The sequence below is a fragment of the Vidua macroura genome, chromosome 3 (assembly GCF_024509145.1).
Source record: "Vidua macroura isolate BioBank_ID:100142 chromosome 3, ASM2450914v1, whole genome shotgun sequence".
Taxonomy (NCBI): Eukaryota; Metazoa; Chordata; class Aves; order Passeriformes; family Viduidae; genus Vidua; species Vidua macroura.
This window is the reverse complement of record NC_071573.1, coordinates 226,905-245,087: the sequence shown is the minus strand read 5'-3', so window position 1 is coordinate 245,087 and position 18,183 is coordinate 226,905. Positions and strand designations below refer to the sequence as shown.

The window sequence follows — 18,183 nt, the reverse complement described above, 5'->3', positions numbered from 1 at the left end:
CCTTCCTCATCCACCAGCAGTAGATTTTACAGGGACCATCTGAGTCCACATCCATCTTCAGACACCAACCTTCCCCAAAATCTTTACCAGTTCTCCATAAAAAGCATGTTGAAGAAGATTCCTGCAGCTAGCCCTCTTTTCCCTGGTCACACAGATAATGAACAGGAGACTTTCAGGACCTGGTAAAACATGGAAGAAATACTACAAACAACCCTTTTCAGACCCATTGGAACTAGTCCTTAATAACACAGAAAAAGCAACTTTCATTCATCATCTGACCTGAATGCTATAAAGAAACACAGGAGTCCACAGGTAACGATCCAATTTGATTTTCTGCATGTTGATTAACAGTTAATTGCAATGTCTGATATTACTTACACAGGCTGGGACTGAAGAAACCCAATGGCATAACTAGATTCCTAGGCATGTCTTGGATGTTGCTGCCTCTACCACAGCACCATGGTATAACATTAGAACATGCACTGTAATCGCTCCTGGACAGGAGGCACTAAAACAGAAATAAACACATGCAAGCCACCCTCTTCCACCCAAATCACACACAATTAAATTCCATCCATCACAATTCCTTCCAGAGTAAGAGGACATACAGTTGCATTAAAGGCGACATGATGGTGTCTGTTCAAGACGATTCCAAACAAGGCTGGGCACAGGAAAACCAATGGATTTCCTTGGAGGAACAAAGAACTGAGCGAAGATGCCTCACCATAGTCCTCAGATATGAACAGTAATACAGGCCAACTCCAGAGCATGAGCAGTCAGCCAAGACAGAGGACAGTTAACTCAAACTGTATCTCTTACTATGGAGACAGTGCTCCTGCACCTTAACAGACTGACTGTCACTTTTCGTCACTCTTTTTGTCACTTGGTCACACACTGCTTCAAGCACATGCTTCCTTTGCACATCTGGAGTAGTACAGGACAGTGGGACTCCATCGTGGGTGGGCAGTTAAACATGCTGGAGATCAAGTCTGCCAATATAGGGAGAGCAGAAGGATCCCAGGTAAAGGTGTCCGTTGTGCTCGTGTGCCTCGCTGACATAAGCTACTGTCACTCCGTTGGGATCATGGAAGCTTCTTTTGTAGGATCCTGTCTCACTGAGTTCAACAACAAGGCTATATTTGGGTACAAACTTTGTCACAGTTTCCTGACTCAGCAACTGGAAGAAAATAAAAAGAAAGAAAATCAACAAAAGGTTTTGTTCTCCACAATCTGATCTCAGACATTTATACAGGCAAAGACCACTCCACGCTCCTCAGAAGCAGCAGCTAAGAACACAAGGACACATTTTGAGTAAACACTCTTGCACAGGGTTAACACATTAATATCTGTAAAGCCAACTTGAGAAGAAACAGAAGGATCAGCAGAAGCTCACTCTACTCCAGAGGCAGGCTGAAAGGCTGCCCACACAAGAGACAGCAGCTTGCTCTGGTGCAGCTGATGCCAAGCTCCCCACAGCATCACTCAGAGCTCCTGCACTGCACCAGGAGAGACAGGGACAGCACAGAGCTTGTTCAGCTGGAATGGAATCCTAAGCACTGCTTGCTGGTTTGGTTTTTTTTTTTGAGGACAGAAGTATTTTCAAGTCTTTGCATTGTTTAAAAAGCACCATGCTGTTTCTTTAGCCCTTAAAAAAACACATTATCCTTGCTCATCCTAAAGCGGGGTGACACAAAAACAGGCATAAGTGAACCAGAACAAAATGTCACCTAACACCATCCACAACGTACACACTGTCTCCTAGGGTGCCTAGGGCAGTCATGGGAACAGCTCACACTTCCCAAATGCTCTTCAGACACCTGGCAATAAGCAGTTTAGGCACTTCAGGTGAAGTCTTCACATATCCAAATGCAGATCCTGTCTTGCTGCATGGTTAGAGATAGTCTCTTTTTCTTTCCTAAGATCAAGATGGAAGGCAACTTAAGAGATGTGTACCTGCTACTCAAAGAAGCAAATGTTAAATTTCACTTCCTATTAATATATAAGGGCTGTTCTACTAGGGGGAAGCAACAACAGTTTTAACCACAGCACCTATTATTTTTTTAAATCTTCCTGTGAAGAGGAAGAAACAGGACAAACAAATATTTATCACTTCCATTACTAAAGGTGGTATTTTTTAAAAAAGTGCTTTTTAATTTTTTTTTTTTTACCTTAAATATCATCCTTTTAATCCATGTTTTTTCAGATAAGAAGTCCAACAAAGAAAATCCAGGATTGGGTCGCACAGCTGCCATAGCTACCCAATATCCTCCAGAGCTGCTTAACCTGATATTGTCTGGAAGACCAGGCATATTCTCAACAAACATATCTGCTCCACCTTTCATCAGCCCAGACACATAATACCTAAAAAGTATAGATAACAGATTAGAACATCTAAACACAATCAGTTTTAAATAACAAATGAGAGTCCCAATATTTAAAAAATAATTTTTCCCCATTATTTTGGTAGAGGGAAATACAGCACTGCCACACACTTCTCCCCAGGACAAATTTACACAGTTTTCTCCACTGTGCTTAAGGAGCCCATGATGGAAAGATTATACAACCTAGATGCTTAAAGTGAAATTTAAAAATTAAGTCTTGATGAAGGTCACCATCTTTGTAATTTTTAACTAGGCATAACTGAAGTGTAGGGTTTCCTTTGTCATTCCATTTGTTTATTTAAACAATCCCTACACAGATTAGTAATAATTCCAAAGTCATACTCGCCTTCTTATTCTAGCCATGGTTGTCTCCTGCACCAAGACAAAGTCTTCTGCAGGAGAGAGCTGCACACCATTGGGAAACCTCAGCCCCACCATTAAGACTTTCACTTCTTTTGTCACCGTGTCATATTCAAGGAGGCTGAAAAGAAACCATTTTTGAGTGAAAATGAATATTTATGTATCTGTGCTTTATTCTTCAGGCATTCCATCTTTTCTCACATGCACTACATTTAAGTTAAGAAGGCAGAATAGCCAGGAAGCATTTGTTTATGAACACAAGAGAAATAACAAGCACTTCAGAGGGACAGCATTCATGAAGGATTTGGGCTGAACATAATGCTAACACCTTCACTTTTAAAACAAATGCTCCATGGCAGTCCTCTTGAAGGAAAAAGGGGAATCTCATTTATTTTGCTGCAGGTCTCATTAGCAACACCCACACAATTCCCTTACTCTCCCCCTGCACAGTGCAGTGTTTGCAAAGGTGGTTTTATAAAGAGAAAAAACGTGAAGATCAAGGAAGTGGTGACTTCCAGTCCTACAGCTGAGCTTAAAGCAGGTTAAAGGTCTTGAGAAGGAGATACTTGCCGCCCATCATCTGTGCCTTCCATAACCAGGAACAAGTAGTCTTGTCTTTGCCATTTACTGCTGGAGTCAGTGAAGTAGATCTTCCTCCCATCCCTGGTCACTGTAAGATCATTTACAAATGACAACTTCTGGCCTTCTATCGGTGTTTTGGTTGACACAAGCGTCTTTGTTTCACCTTGACAAAAAAAAAAAAAAAGAAAAAGAAAAAAGACACAAAATGTAGCCACGCCAAAATTCATCTCTCTTCACTTTGTGTAGATCTGGGCTGCAGGGAAATGAAGAGCTTGTCACTACCACAGTGAGATCAAGGCAGAAACGAAAGTACAGCAAATACGACAAAAGGTTTTATGTATCAATCTTTTTCCTTTCCTTTTATGAAAAGCAAAACAACTACAACAGAGCTCTCTACATGGATCCTGGGATACCAGTTTTAACAACAAAAACCATGTAATGCCAGAAGATAAGTCACTGGTAGCTCTGATCCAGACAGCCAGACACAGAGAGGAAGTGATTGCTACAGGAAAATAAATATCAAGTTCTTGCATGACTCATTTCATCCAGACAGTTTCAAATCACTTTACAAAAAAAGACAGGCATTGTTTTGCCTGCAGCATCTGGCAAAACTGCAAATGAAGCCCAGATTTGTCAGTGGAAGAAAACTTTAGAGCAGAGAAGTCATACCTGTACCAGGATCAACTTCATAGAGTCCATAATAAGCATCTGCCACAAACAGGGTGTTATTCGGCCCCACTCGCATGCCAAGTGGTCTTCCACACGTTGCCTCATCTTCATGGCCTCCTTGGGAAACAATTTTAAAATGGTTTTCCAAACAGAAATAAATACAAGGCATTCAGGGTACCTCCACAGGTGTGTTGGGTCTGGCTGAGATGAAGAGCCCTCTCAGTGCTGCGCTTTGCACAGGCAGCTAAAAAGGTGTTTTGGCTACTGCTGAGCAGGGCTGGCACAGCATCAATGCTCTCTCCAATATTCCCCTCTCCAGCAGGCTGGGGGTGGGCAAGATCCTGGGAGGGGACACAGACAGGACAGCTGGCCCAAAGTGACCAAAGGTACATTCACTGCCACATGATGTCAGCTGAAATATGAAAGCTAAGAAAAAGGAGGAGGAAGGGGAAGCAATTATTTACATTTGCCTTCCAAAACAAACTCTACATGTGCTGCTTCCTGAGAAGCAGTCAGACATCACTGGCTGATGGAAAATAGAGAATAAAATATTTGAGGTTTGTTGGGTTTTTTCCCTTCGCTTGCACATGTGACCTTTGCTTCAAACTGTGGCTTATAAAAACTCTATGGCATATATATGGCACATACATTCATTTAAAAAATTATTCCTACTTTACTAGGTGGGAGTGAAGCAGATATCCCCATGCCACATTTTCACCAGTCTAGAGATAATCATAGAATCTGTCAGGCTAGTAGCTAACAGCTGCCCAAGTTGGGGTAAAATCAGAAAATCGGATTTAACAAAATGCTTCTTCTCCGAAGAATCAGTTTTACTTCAGGTTGTGGGGGGTGTGTGCTCTGTTTTTTTAATTAAATAATTTTTAATTTAAAAAACCCTCTCTTTTTCTGGAAAGGTCCAACATTGTCATGAACAGCTAGTTTCTCAATACAAAGACACTGAAGAATTCTATATGAGGAGGAAGGGGAATTCTGCAAACCTGAAGAATTTAGATAAATTCAAGGAGATATTCGAGTCCTGAAGAGCTAAGAACTTCAGAACACCAGCAGTCTGAAAACCTTGGCAAGAGAAACTTTTGGAGAAGGCAGATGGCTATAGCCTTTCCACTTCCCAGTTCAAGGAGCACAAAAGTCCAGGCTCCCCATTACCACTTTGGCCCCAAAGAACGAGGGAAGCACATCCTTCCCACCTCTCCCAAGCTGCTCAAGTCCAATGGAAATGAGCAGGAGAAAGGTGATTCTTCACACCTGCCCCCACCCACATTCATGCCTAAATCCAGCTTCTCATCAGCTGTCCTAACAAGGCTGTTCTACTTATCAGGCAGCCAAAAGAGTGCTGCCAAGTCAGCCCAGAGTCTAAATCATGTGAGCAGCCACATAAAATTACACAGAATAAATGATGAACATGTCAATGAGAGCTAATAGGGACAGCAACAGTTCCTGACCTTAATTTCTAACTGGCAATCAGCACAGGTGAGCTTTCTGTATCATTACCACAAACAAAACTCCCATCTGTCCCAACAAACACCAGCCAGGCTTCTCAGACTGCCTAGGCACTGCTGAGATGGACACTAAGCTCCACACAGAGATGGTTCTGTAATAAATAAGCTGCTACCAGTTTTCCTCACTCAGTTCCAGAAATCCCATTAATGAAGTAAATAATTAGTTCAGAAAGAGGTGTAGAATTCCACAAGAAATAACTGCAATTTAGCAGCGAGAAAACAAAAATACCATGACCAATGCAGGACCTCTGCTAAAGGAAGTGCAACTACAACTCCGACTGTGCTTACAAACAGAGGAAAGGAAATAGGTACAACAAAATGCAAGGCAAAATTCCATAGATGGGTAAGGTGACATTTATTTTCAAAAATCTCTAAGTTGCTATCCTTCTGTCCTGGGTAACCCAAAATGTTTGTATTGTATTCCGTATCTTCTCTACACCAACCTGCCCAAGATGACCACTGTCCCTTTAGAACCCAGGAGATGGAAGAAGAATTGGGGTGTTTTAGCCCAGGCTCATGGAGGCACATGACCTGGGGTCCCTTTAAAAGAGAAGGAACAGGCACACAGAGTTCCTCTGTTCTCCCTAGGGCTTGGGAGCAGAGGCTGCAGCTTTTTTTGGCCAGGCTGCCAAGAAAGTTCGCTGGGGCAGGTTCTCTGAGTCAAGGCAATGCAAGGCAGCCTGGCAGGTTTGTTTATCTCCAGGCTTTGGAGGATTCTGTAACATCTTTTTGGCTGCTGTTGCCAGGGGCAGCCCCATTTCTGGACCAGGGAGGACGTTTCCTGCAGATCTTTTTTTGGTGCTGCCACCCAGGACAGCTCCACCAGCACCATCCCCTCTCTGCAGGAGTCCCAGCCACTGACCCAGTTCCAGCTGTGACTGTCAGGAGAGTTCCTCTCAGGTGGTGTGGAGCAGATGGATCAGCAGCATTTGACTGGTTTTGGACAGGATTCTTCTGTTTTGTCCTTCTTCCCTGGTGGCTGTTGTTTGGGGAATGAGGGGGTTCTGTGATCATGGAGTCTTGGTTGCTGTGTTGATTTTTCTTTGTCAACAAGATTCAGCACGTTTGTATCTAGTGGTTATTACTGTTATCTTGGTTGTTGCTGTTTTATTTTTTAGTGAACTGCTGTTTTTTCACTTACATCTTCTCACATTCATCTCTCCTTACTGGTGAAAAAGGAAGGGTTAAAATACAAGGAGAGAATTCATTTTGCAGTGTCATGTCCATATAATTGTTCTTAACCAAGACACTTTCCCACTCACAAATTAGCTCAAGTTCATTCACTCACACTTGTTTAGAAGTCCTCAGTTTTTATGAGGTGGCCCTTCAGCTCAGAATCTTGGTGACTTCAGCTTTCACAAATATTAGACCAGGTTGCTGCCCATTTTTTTTCTTAAGATAGATGCTTTTTCTGGATAGACTAACAGGAAAAGGGATGTTATTTGTGATGCACTTCACTCTTGTCTTCCTCCCAATGTTAAGATGCAGGATTTTCCACCAGCATATCATCCATGGTGAAGGCCTGGTAGTCATGACACAAAACCTCCTTGCATTCTTAAATTTTACTGCTGGAAACTGTGCTCTGCTATCAAGACCACCCATTTCCATTCTTTTGGCCCTCTGTTCTACTCTTTCTTCCAATGTTCCAGTATTTTCACTCATACTTCACTGATACAAGTACATTAATATTTCTGCTACAAATTTCTGCAGAGCAAGATGTGCACCTGCAATCCAGACTGAACACAGTTTAAGCAATACATGCCCTTGACCCAGACATTTTCAAACACACTGTGCTCAGGAGCTGTCACTCACCACAAGGACCGTGGCCAATTCTGGCTATTGTTTGTATTTCCCCATCTTCAATTTTGATAATCTTCCCATCAGCTGTCCCAGTAAACAGAACATCTGCAAAAACAACTTGTGTGATTAGGTTAATCACAAAATAATACTGGTAAGCATCCTTCTACTAGAATGAAAAAGGGAATAAGGAGACTTCAACATTTATTCACAGAAAACTTATTCCCAGTCAGGTTGATTATTTCACTCATAGGTCAGCTGTCCCTTGCAGGAAGGTTTCCATAAAGAGTTTCCAATGAGACTGATGAAACCAAGCAACGTAAAAAAATCAATAGCTTCAGGTAATCCCTTTAGCACATTGTTAACAGATATAGGTCAAAAAGTGTAATCTGAGGAAAAAATTTACAGTAGCTTCTTACTGGGTAATGCAATTTCTTACAAATATTTTGCTAATAAATTAGAAGATAAAGTAGAAGGAAAATAAATTACATGGCACCTACTGAGCACCTCTTGCACTGAAGGATCTTTCAGTAAGGGTTAAGAGTAGTTCCTAGCCTTACCTCTCCTTCAGGAGGCACAAGAAACAACCCCTGCACAGTGCTGGGTTCTCACTATGAGGATGTCATAGCATTAGAAGGACAGGTGACTCGTTCAGAAATTGCTCAGAGGTGGCATAGGTTTGTGACTTGGGAAGAACCCATCTGCCATGAGAGGAAAGTACAGAATGGCACCTGTGTCGGTTAGATTTCTTGCAAGAAGGATCCAAGCTTTTAGAGTTATTAATATGGAATATGAGGGAGTTATGAATATGGGATATGATACTGTGCAACAGCATTAAAATGTAAATAAGCTATTTATCACAAATTTGAGATTCGATTTCTGTCATAAAAGCAAAGATCAACACCACAAAATTCAGCTCACTTAGCAGCAATGAGCTTTAAAAGAGCAGGTAGCAGCTTCTAAATATCAATTCCCAGTTAAGAGCTAGCCAAATGAAAAAATGGGACCACTTCCTCCATATGTAAGTAGCCCCTGGCTCCATTGCTGATGCTCTCAGTCCTGGAAGACAGGGATTTTTAATGTGACCACAAGATTTATTTCGAACTCATGAAAGGGGAGAAAAACAGCATAGAGAACCTAGGTTTTTCTGCATAACACAATTCCTTTTAGAAAGCCTGCACACTGAAAATAACTCCCAGAGTTTGTTATCTAAGAGGTCTACTGCTGAACAAACTCTTACCAATGGAACAACGTTTAAAGAGCATTCTTTAAAAGCTGTTTTTATCAGTGCTTACCCCCAATATTGACAATGGACTCTGGTCCAACCAGCTGGTTTTCCCACAGCCGTTCAGCTTTTCGTAATTTGGTGTTGGGCTCTAAAACACCCGTCAGGAGGGGAGGCTCCTTCAAACTACAAAACAGGAGGACAACGTGATGCTTTGCACAAAATGCAAACATTCTTGAGCAACACATTTGATCATTTTTTCTCCTAATTTGCCAATTCCTGCACAACTGACTTATGCTTTACATAAAGCATAGCTCAAAAAATGTTGCAGTAGCTTGAGCATATGGCCTTTACTCAAAATGCAGTTCTTGTCTCACAGAAGGCAAGAGTGCACGTGTAATTACAAGCTGCACTGACAGCTTGGGTAGCAGAAAATAATTTTCTAGATTAATGATTAAAGAAAGTAATTCAGCTCCTTCCATGATCAGCAGGGACACATAACTACACAAGATGGCTCAGAAACAGACTGGGTGTGGATAATATTGCAATCACTCCCCAATTTCTCAATCCAGACAGAACCACTTTGGACTGTTAACTCTTGTTTGCTGAAACACAACAACAGAGAACACAGGGGAAGTTATGCTTCCAGAACATTTGCTTGAAAACAAAACAACCTTTTACCTTATGGGCTGAGGGTCTATAGGACAATCCAGGAGAACAGTCACTCCAAGCAGTGGCACAGCCACAGACACAGCTAAAGTCAGGAAGGTAACACGGAACACCTTGCTGCTGTAAGTACTGCCAAAACCAAACAAGAAATAGGATTAACATCGTTTCCAGATACAACAGTCCTTAAAAAATCTGTAGCAGCCTCTTTTCTTTAGAAAAGGAAACAGTAACACTTTTGCACAACCACCATCCTCACCTTCAAGGTCCATTTTGAACACATTCGGTTAAGAGTAAGGTCTCAGGATACTGGCATAAAAGGCTGAACATTTTTATGTGCTACAAGTTACAGCTGACTAAAATAAAAAAAATTAAAAAAAAAAAAGCCAAAACAAAACAAAGCATGTCTGAGAAACAGGGTTGGTTTTTTTTTTTTTTTTGTTGGGGTTTGGTTGGGATTTTTTTAACTTGAACTTTAGTTTTGGCAATGGTTTCTATCCAGCACAAGTTTTAAATAAAAACTTCCACTAAAACAACAAACACGGAGGAAACAAAATGAATGGCTGCTTAACTTACTGAGCATTAGTTTGAAACTCAAAACCCAGAACACAAAAGAAATTAAGTATTTTCTCTTTACCCATTAAAACACACAATAAAATAAGTAAAATTTTCTTCCACAGGAGAAAACTGTTTTGCTCTCTACAAGTTTTAGAGGAATCAATCAGGCATTTACAGAGAAAAGCAGAGAGCCAAGCCAAACAAATCCTAGCGTTGAACTGGAAAAGCAGCATGTCTAATTTTAGCTGTTCTGAACCATTCATTGGCCCAGCCAGACAGGCCCCTTACAGAATCAATCAAATAAAGACAAACAGTGCCTGGTGGTCCTGCACTAATCCCTGGACCACTTCCACTGTTCTGTCCTTCAGTAGTCAATCATCCAGACAGCAGGAAATGGGAACCACCGCCAGAGCACAAATATTCCAACTGGGCAGCTACATACATGAACTTGTGGTACTGATATCAGCATCAAGGTAACCTTTGGGATTACCAGTGAGAACAGCAAGGACAGAACTAGGCATCAGGATTTAGGCAGGATTTAAGCACTTCCTGCTTGAACAGTAGATGTCTTGAGGAAGCAAAAACCTCTCAGTCTGTGTCTCCTTGGATCTGGAATCAAGAGCGGGGTGTAAGGATAAAAGGCAATCCCCAGGTTTACAAAAAGACTTCAGCCTTTGGCCTGATCTGTCCACTGTCCTTTAAGAGATGAAAGCTCAACAATATAAGATTAAAAGTGCTGTCAGCAGACACCTGAGAGCCTCTGTGATAGCTGAGAACAACTCACAAAAGGAGCTGGGAATGAACAGGAACAGAATGGGAACTCATCTGCCAAAGCCAACCTAATTAAAGCTCCTAAAAGCACGACTTAAGTAAGGGCCATATTTCTGATCCTCAAGCAAACTTGCAAGGAACTGACAGTTAAGAAAAAAGGCAGGAAGAATAAGCCTGCAAACTGCAACACCTAGTTTAGACACTGCTGAAACCACAAGAATTTAAATAAAACCCAAAAGCTTTAAAAAAAAAAAACAAAACAAAAAAAAAAGTAATCTACTCAGAATCCTTCTCAATCTACACGATATTGAATAGTGACAACTGTCAGTCACTGGAGAGAATCACTGAAGTAAAGGTTCATCAACAGTGAAACAAAACCTTAGTCAATTGTGTCTCTGTGATTAATCCTACATGGCCTGCAGCCACAAATCGCAATAAAGCACCTTAGCAGGACTCCAGCTATAATTACAGCAATTTAGTTGTTACTACGAACTAAAAAGCGAAGCCATTAAACCAGCTCTTGAAGACAACAGCAAGCTGGCAAGATGCTACTATGGGTCACCACAGCCAGGAGGCCAGGCTGCCTCACCCCCTTTATCTCCAGCTGCTGGGCTGGACAGAAAAGCATCTGTCCTCAGGAATTTCTGCCATGGCTACCAGCCAGAAAAAGGCCAGGCCCAGGAATTTCCTCCACTGTTTTCATACAGAGCAGCCCCTGTGAATACTCAGGGTCAGCGATAGAGCCCTAGAAATTCAACTGATCTGAGCACCAAGAGAGGCTGAATGCAGGAGGAGCAGTCTCTCAAGCTCAGAGATGCTGATGCTCTCCTCCAAAAACAGGGATGAGTACAAGCCATCAGTCTTTCATTCTGATGACCCTGAAAGGCAGATATAAGAATCTGCAAAGTACTCAAATCAGAAGAGCTATAATAGATCGTGAACAAAAGTATTACAAGTCATCAGCTACATTATGCAATGAAAGGCAAAACAAGCACTACCACTTCCTTATTACAGCTACTGCCTTTAGTCACAACGAAGTGATTTTTTTATAGAACTCCTAAACAGAAAATTGTAAATAGAATCTTTTTTTAACTTAGCCAAAAATTGACTATTTATTAGGTCAGACACGTGTAGATCAGTCGAAAAACTGCGGGTTACTCTTTAAACTATTACCAAGATATAAACAGACGAACCACAATTACACAGGACTTAATTACACCCACAATAAATCTGTACAAGCCACATTGGGATAACTGTTAATTCTTGCCTGGCAAAAGATAAACAGGAGAGGAGAAAGGAAAAGAGAGGACCGATTATTTTTGTTGTTAACAGCCGTTCCTGCAGGTCGGCAGAACAGGTGAGCAGGCGCTGTCCCAACCCCTCCTCACCGTCAGCCCCCTCCAGGAGGAGCAGGAGCACTGGAGGTACCGCTGGGCTGACACCCGCGGGTGCCCAGAGCCAGCCAAGCCGGGAAACCGCGGCCTCGCCCCGCACGCCCGCAGCGCCAGGTGCCCAGCCCCGGGGCAGCCCCCCAGCCCTTCCAGTCCCTCCCCGGGCACTCCGAGCCCGACCCGCCGCTGCCCCAGCCCGGCCGCGCCATGCGGGCTGTGTCCGTGCCCTCCCAGGGCCCTCCCGGGCAGCGCTCCCGGGGCCGGGCCCAGGCTCGGCCCTGCAGCCGCACTGTCACGGCGGGCGCGCCGCCCGGGCACCCACCTGCCCTCCTTGGCCTCCTGCGCCGGGCTGTCCTCGGTGATGACCTGCGGGCGGAGCGGCCGCCGCTGCCGCAGCCCCTCCGCTTCATTCATCCCGATCCCGACCCCGATCCCGATTCCGCCGCCGCCGCGCACCGGAACCGCGGCCCCGCCCCTCCGCCCACAGACCACGCTCACCATCCCAGGCCGCGCCCATCACCCCGTGCCACGCCCACTAGCCCAGGACCACGCCCACTAACCCCGAGCCACGCCCATCCCTTCAGGGCCACGCCCCTCAACCTGGCCACGCCCCATTGAGGCCCCCGCGATCATTCCCACGGCGAGCTGTTCCTCCTGGGATCGCCGAAAAGCTCTACAGAAATCCACTGACCGTGACACGTGCCCCGAACGTGCCAGAAATTATTTCCTTCCATAGGAAAGCTTGGGGATTTTTGTCATTTCGATACACTGCCATACACAGTGTGGCTCTAGCTCATTCACTGGGCCTCAGTTACAGACATTTTCTGGAATCTGTTTTTAAACAGATTTCACTGGCAGAACAGTGTTTCCTGTCACCTTTTCTTTGTAACTACAAGAAAGGCACGACCAAATTTCTTCTCAAATATGAAAAAGTCCTAAACAAAAATAATACGATTTTCTGATTAACTAAACTTTCACTCACTTTCACCATAGTCAAGTTACTTGGGTTTCCTTTTCCTGCTTGAAGCCAAGATTCAGCTTCAGACTAAGGAAGCACCTCTGAGTGCCGTGACTGACAGCATTCAGGGCAACCACCTTTTGCAAGGACTCACCAATGTATAATTCCCTGCCAGTCCAACAGCAGGGAGATGAGAATGTCGACATGGGAATGTGCTCAGTAAGTTTTTGAAAACAACTGTTCAACTGCCTGCGCATCTTCAGGTGGAAAAAGCTAGCTCCAGTGTGGGAAGAGCTGCTCTTCAAGCTCCCCCAGCCCTGGTCAGTGTTGAAGTCAGGATTCCAATCTGCAGCAGTTTGCAGGTGGTGTTTTACAATGCACTGAAGTGGGGGCACAATTTCACTCCTCATCCCGTGCACTGGGGGATGCTATTGCTGCTCTGGCGCAGGCTCTGGTGTTCTTGGCAACTTGTCATCCTGAACCTGCCATAGGTGGCTTTGAGCTTGTGCTGTCAGAGGATATCAGACTCAGACCCTGCATAGGCTACATCCATTTGGAAAATTCGAAAGGACTTTCTGTCACAGGAGGTTTCCCTGTTTCTGCCAGGGCAAAACCAGGCAATGTCCATGAGTCTCCTTCAGATCTCAAAGAGTTCAGCTCAGAAACTACGCCAAGGAGTTCTCCTTCAAGGGCAGGAGGGCAGAGTGGGAACATTTCTCATCTTGTGCTAAATGCCTTCTTTTTCCCTACTAATTGTGACACTGGAAAGGCTGCAGGGAGATAAAAGGAACAATCAGGACGGAGAGGGAGGTATTCTTTTCCTGCACTGCATTTCCAGGGCCCAAACACTTCACACTGGAGGAATTTTCACTGCACCACCAGAGCACACTCCAAGTGAGTGGGCTCTGGGAGAGTCCACTGAGCCCATTAAGGAATTGAAATTAATTTAAAGAAAATTTGAAAAGAATAGGCTTTAACCAAGCTTTACAAATGTTACCTCTGAGTCAAGACTAGAATGGTCATTCTAGGACAGACATGCCCTCTACCAGCTGAATCTTCGGAGTCCTTCACTTTGCTTCTGCTGCTGGATGGAGGACAAAAGAACAAATGAGGATGTAGAAAGAGAAGGGAGGGAATGGGTGTTGCATGAAAGGAGGCAAAATTTCTTAGCATGGTCTCTGTGATGAAGGAAGAAATGCAACGCACAAACCCAACAAGATGCAAAGCTGATTAAATTGTCCTTAAGCTTTCTGTTGCTGGAGTCACACAGAGATGGCCAAGCTCTGGCTGAAACACAGCAGTCATTCTTCAACTTGCATCACAACTCCCCAACTCTGCTGCCTCTCCTTTTGGAGTCAAGTGGCTCCTACAGCCTCTCTGAAGCAGCAGGAGCTGCTGAGCTGAGACACGAGTCTGTATGCAGGGCAGCTACTTTTGTACAGCTGCCAAAGCTTGACTTTGCCTGCTCATACCTTACTCTGATGACAGCCTCGTGCTACATGTGGTCAGAGCACTGCTGTCTCCTGAGAATGATCTTACACCTCCTGGCTCTTTCCAGAACAAAAAGGCTTTTTCCAACTCAGCTGCTAGGGAAGGATATTCAGATTGCAATTTAAAAGCCCTACCGAAGATTTTCAATTGGAATGATACTACTGTGACTCGTCCTTTATTGCTATCACTGGGATAAGTTTGGCAGCTACACTTTCTCATGCACGTTCTAGCCAACAACTTTCATCAGTTACAGTCCTATGCCTCTTCTCTATCACCTTGCCCTCTTTAATTTTAAGCCCAGACCTAAATATTAAACTTCAATCCTATTATACATGTATAGCCCAAAATTTATCGGGGATCTCATTTCACACTGGAGGTCCAGGCACAGTGCATTTACACCTGATGATTACAGAAGCAGCACCTCAATTTGCAGACACGTCTCCTGTAGCCAGTATTTGTCCAAGCATATTCCCCTGCAGAATTTGACAGTCAAGGATCATAGTATTCAAAGAACTGCAGGATCCAGACCCATGAAATACAGTTCCCAAATGACACTACACAATTAAAAATGGAATCTATAGCCAAGTCCAGCAGAAGACCCATCTCGAGATGCTTTGAAGCCCTGCCTCCTCTTCCTCACCACCACCTCTGCTCTTGGGGCTTATGGTGTTGGTTTTGACATCGTAATAGATCATCATGGATGGGCAAAATGGTGAATACACAGAAGTTTGCCTAAATACATGGGACACCTGACTGTGCAAAATAACCACACGAGATGGGAAGAATGAGGTGAACAGCACACTGGAGCAGCAGACACCTTGGCTTACCTCATCTCCTGGGACTCCTGGGAATCCAGATATGGAGAGCTTGGCAGGGACCCTGCAGCACTGTCAACAGGGGGACTTCCTGCCTTGTGTGTAGGGGGGATCAAAGGCAGTCCCAATGACCCCTTCTTCATATCCCCACCTATGGAATACAGCAAGAAAGCCTGGAAAGAGTAGAACACAGTGCTTGTATCAAGCATCCAGCCTTGCCCCCATTCATGCCTCATGATATTTAGATATGCCCTCAACTGGCAGGAAAAGTCAAACTGATGGTGGAGCTTGGACGAGGATGGGGAATGGAAAGGAAGGTGGAGAGGGAGAGACCATGTCCCAGATTTGCCACTTCTCCCCTTATGCTCACTTCTCTTCAAGTGCAGCTGCATTCTCAGCTGGCATCCACATGTTGGACATCAAGATGTTCTGGGGTGCCACTGCCTCCACGGGCCTTTTGGATGGCATGGAAGTGGGTTTAGATCACTATTATCTCCCTGCCCCTAAGCTACCTAACAGCCAGTGCTGATCTCCAGCCAATTGCCACAAAGCCATTCTGCAGGATGACGAAACTTCCTTTTTTCAAGCCCCTCATTTCTTCTGCTGCTGCCCTTCCCTCCTACAGATCCCCAGAAGCCTTTGAGCCCAGATGCTGCTGAGCTCTCAGGATGCTTGCTGCTCTCCAGCCCCCACACATCCATCATCTCAGGCTCACTGGCATTTAGGAAGTTCAACAGAGCTCCCTGCCCTGCTGCTCTCTGCAAGGTCTCTGCCTGCCCAAGTTTCTCCAGGGAACTTGGCCAGGAAGGGGGGTGGAGGCAGCAGGTGCAGATGCACACCCTTCCTTCATATCCCATCATTTCTGGCACAGCGAAAGAGCCAAATCTTTCAAACCTGTTCAAACCTGTTCAAACTTCAGTGAACTGCAAGTTCCTGTCATGGAAAAGGTCTCACAGCTCTGCCTACAGCACATAAAGTGAAAGTTTACACAGGACTTAGCTTGGTCTCCTTACCTTATGTCCTTTTCCCTCTGAACTCAGCTCCTGTATTTTTACCCTGTACTCATCACAGCCACTGCCATTTTCCCCATTCTCCTGCTCTCCGCTGCATGTCTAACTTGGCATGGTGGAAGGAGAGCTCTTCTGGATGGGAGGCAACGGCGTGGAGGGAAGGAGTATAGAGGGATTTGCATGGGAAAACCTCTTGGCAAGAGGATAGCCAGTCAGGCCTGCAAAGTGGAGACACAAAATGTAACAAAGGCCACAATGCAAACCTAAAGCATCTGAAGCTCCATATTTTGTGGGACACATTTCCTGGAAACTTCTAAATAGCTGCACAGGGAAACATGCTCCTGCTCACAGACACTTGAGGAAAGTCAGGGGAAAACCCTGACTCACTTCCACAGAGCTACCACAGGAACAGCCTGGCCTCTGGGCTCTCCTGGCACAGCAGGGAGCCCAGAGCCCTGTGCTTTCCAGGAATGGCTCAGCTGCACATGCACCCTCCTGCTCCTCTCCCTGCCCCACAGCTGAGCAGCCCTACAGCTCTACAGGGCACTGGGCGAGCACAGCTCATTGCAGGGGGCACATGCAGGGCACAACTGTTCCCTGGCAATGTGCACAGGCTCTCCGGGCTGCCACAAGATCCCTCCTCCCACCAGAGAGCGGCCCAGCTTCCCCCTCACCTCTGTGTGAGGCTGAGCCATGCTCACAAGGGAAGAAGTGAGTTAGGTGAACTCCCACCTTTATCATCAACACATCTTATGGGTGTGGCACTCAAGGGGAATAATTTTTAATTACTGAGAAAATTTCTGTGGTTTTCTTTTTCATGGAACTAGCCTGCGTTTAATTCCTCTCAACAGTATTGAATTAGAAAGTCTGAAGGGAAAGGTGGAAGGCTTCAATCATAAGAGGGGAAAATGATTCCTTCTTTGAGGCTGGCCTTCTGGAAATCCCCAGAAAAGACCCACACAGCTGTGACTGCTACTTCTGCCAACCACAAAGACCTCTCAGCAAGCAGGCAGGCCTTATTGGTGTTTCTATAGCACCGTAATACCATCCTCAGGGTTGGACCCGATCAGCAAGCAGAGGAAGAATGGGAAATTTATCTGTACTGAGACCCAACATTGAGGGCAAAGAAAGCAACAGGACTTGCATCTCATGACCATGTCCAATTTGTGGTCAGTTGTGGCCACAGTCCCTGTCCTGGCTGACAGTGTGACTGATTTGGCTACTGTCAAAAAGGAGAAAGCAGAGTAAAATTATTAAAAATTTTTGTGATGCCATGGGTGTCCTTGCAGGATCATCTGTAGCTGTCAGCCACCTAGTCTGACACAGAGCCAGCACTGGCCACCATGGACCAGTTTTCCCTGAAATCTAGTGGGATTTTTTTCCATTTGGCTTCAGCCTTTCAGCTCCTTTCTATCCTCACCTTTTCCTTCAGAGGTCTTTCCTTTTCCAGTAAAATCCATCCCGTGCTTCTGCCTCGCAGAAGTATCTGGGTTTGAATTTGGGAATGCTCTCAGTGTAGACAGCGATGGGAGCTTGGTACCCAGCCTTAGAACAAGGTCGGGTGACTCCAATCGCCAGCGCTCGGCACAGAGAGGCAGAGGCAGAGCCAGACGCGTCTGTGGCCGTGTCAGCCACATCCTTCACAACCCCAGCGTGAGGCTGCCCCTTTGTGACGTGTTCACCAGTGGTTCTCTCGTTTCCATGGCTGCAAAACCCCACCCCAACTCCATCCCTTTCCCTTCCCCAGGGCAGCCAGCCCTAAGCCGAGCCAGGCCAGGCCTGAGGGTTTCACACTGTCTAGGAAGTAGACCCTTTGCAAAGCTACTTTTCAAGGCCTTTATTTCTGTAATTCCCATTCAGTTCTGGGTTGCAGCTTGTTGGTGTGAGATTTTGTTTATTTCTCTTCACGTCAAACAAAGTGGTGGGACACAAACAATGGCACGAGGCGGTGGAAGTAAAAGAAGCTTTGCACTCCCCACTAGAGGACCC

The 18,183-nt window shown here is 45.0% G+C and overlaps 1 protein-coding gene across 2 annotated transcripts; it reads right to left on the bottom strand.

Annotated features, from left to right (window-relative positions):
• Positions 1-313: 313 nt before the first annotated feature.
• On the bottom strand, positions 314-17,781 carry APMAP (adipocyte plasma membrane associated protein). Of its 2 annotated transcripts, XM_053972883.1 has the most exons (11): positions 17,615-17,781; positions 16,198-16,412; positions 15,197-15,357; positions 9,216-9,332; positions 8,605-8,720; positions 7,325-7,417; positions 3,993-4,109; positions 3,312-3,486; positions 2,728-2,862; positions 2,169-2,361; positions 314-1,177 (listed from the first exon to the last, which is right to left on the bottom strand). In XM_053972883.1, exons 3-11 carry the CDS (start codon positions 15,325-15,327, stop codon positions 968-970), a joined length of 1,287 nt encoding a protein of 428 aa, XP_053828858.1. In that variant the 5' UTR covers positions 15,328-15,357; positions 16,198-16,412; positions 17,615-17,781; the 3' UTR covers positions 314-967. The 2 variants fall into 2 exon arrangements, with proteins under 2 accessions (XP_053828858.1, XP_053828859.1); XM_053972884.1 differs by lacking the exons at positions 15,197-15,357; positions 16,198-16,412; positions 17,615-17,781 and adding an exon at positions 12,243-12,398.
• Positions 17,782-18,183: the final 402 nt, after the last annotated feature.

Excerpts from the sequence above, each read along its gene's own strand:
- APMAP (XM_053972883.1), bottom strand. The coding sequence starts at position 15,327 with ATGAAGAAGGGGTCATTGGGACTGCCTTTGATCCCCCCTACACACAAG. Across the intron at positions 4,110-7,324 it reads AATTGGCCACGGTCCTTGTG|GAGGCCATGAAGATGAGGCA; the intron begins GTGAGTGACAGC and ends TTGTTTCCCAAG. Across the intron at positions 2,362-2,727 it reads ACCATGGCTAGAATAAGAAG|GTATTATGTGTCTGGGCTGA; the intron begins GCGAGTATGACT and ends TATACTTTTTAG.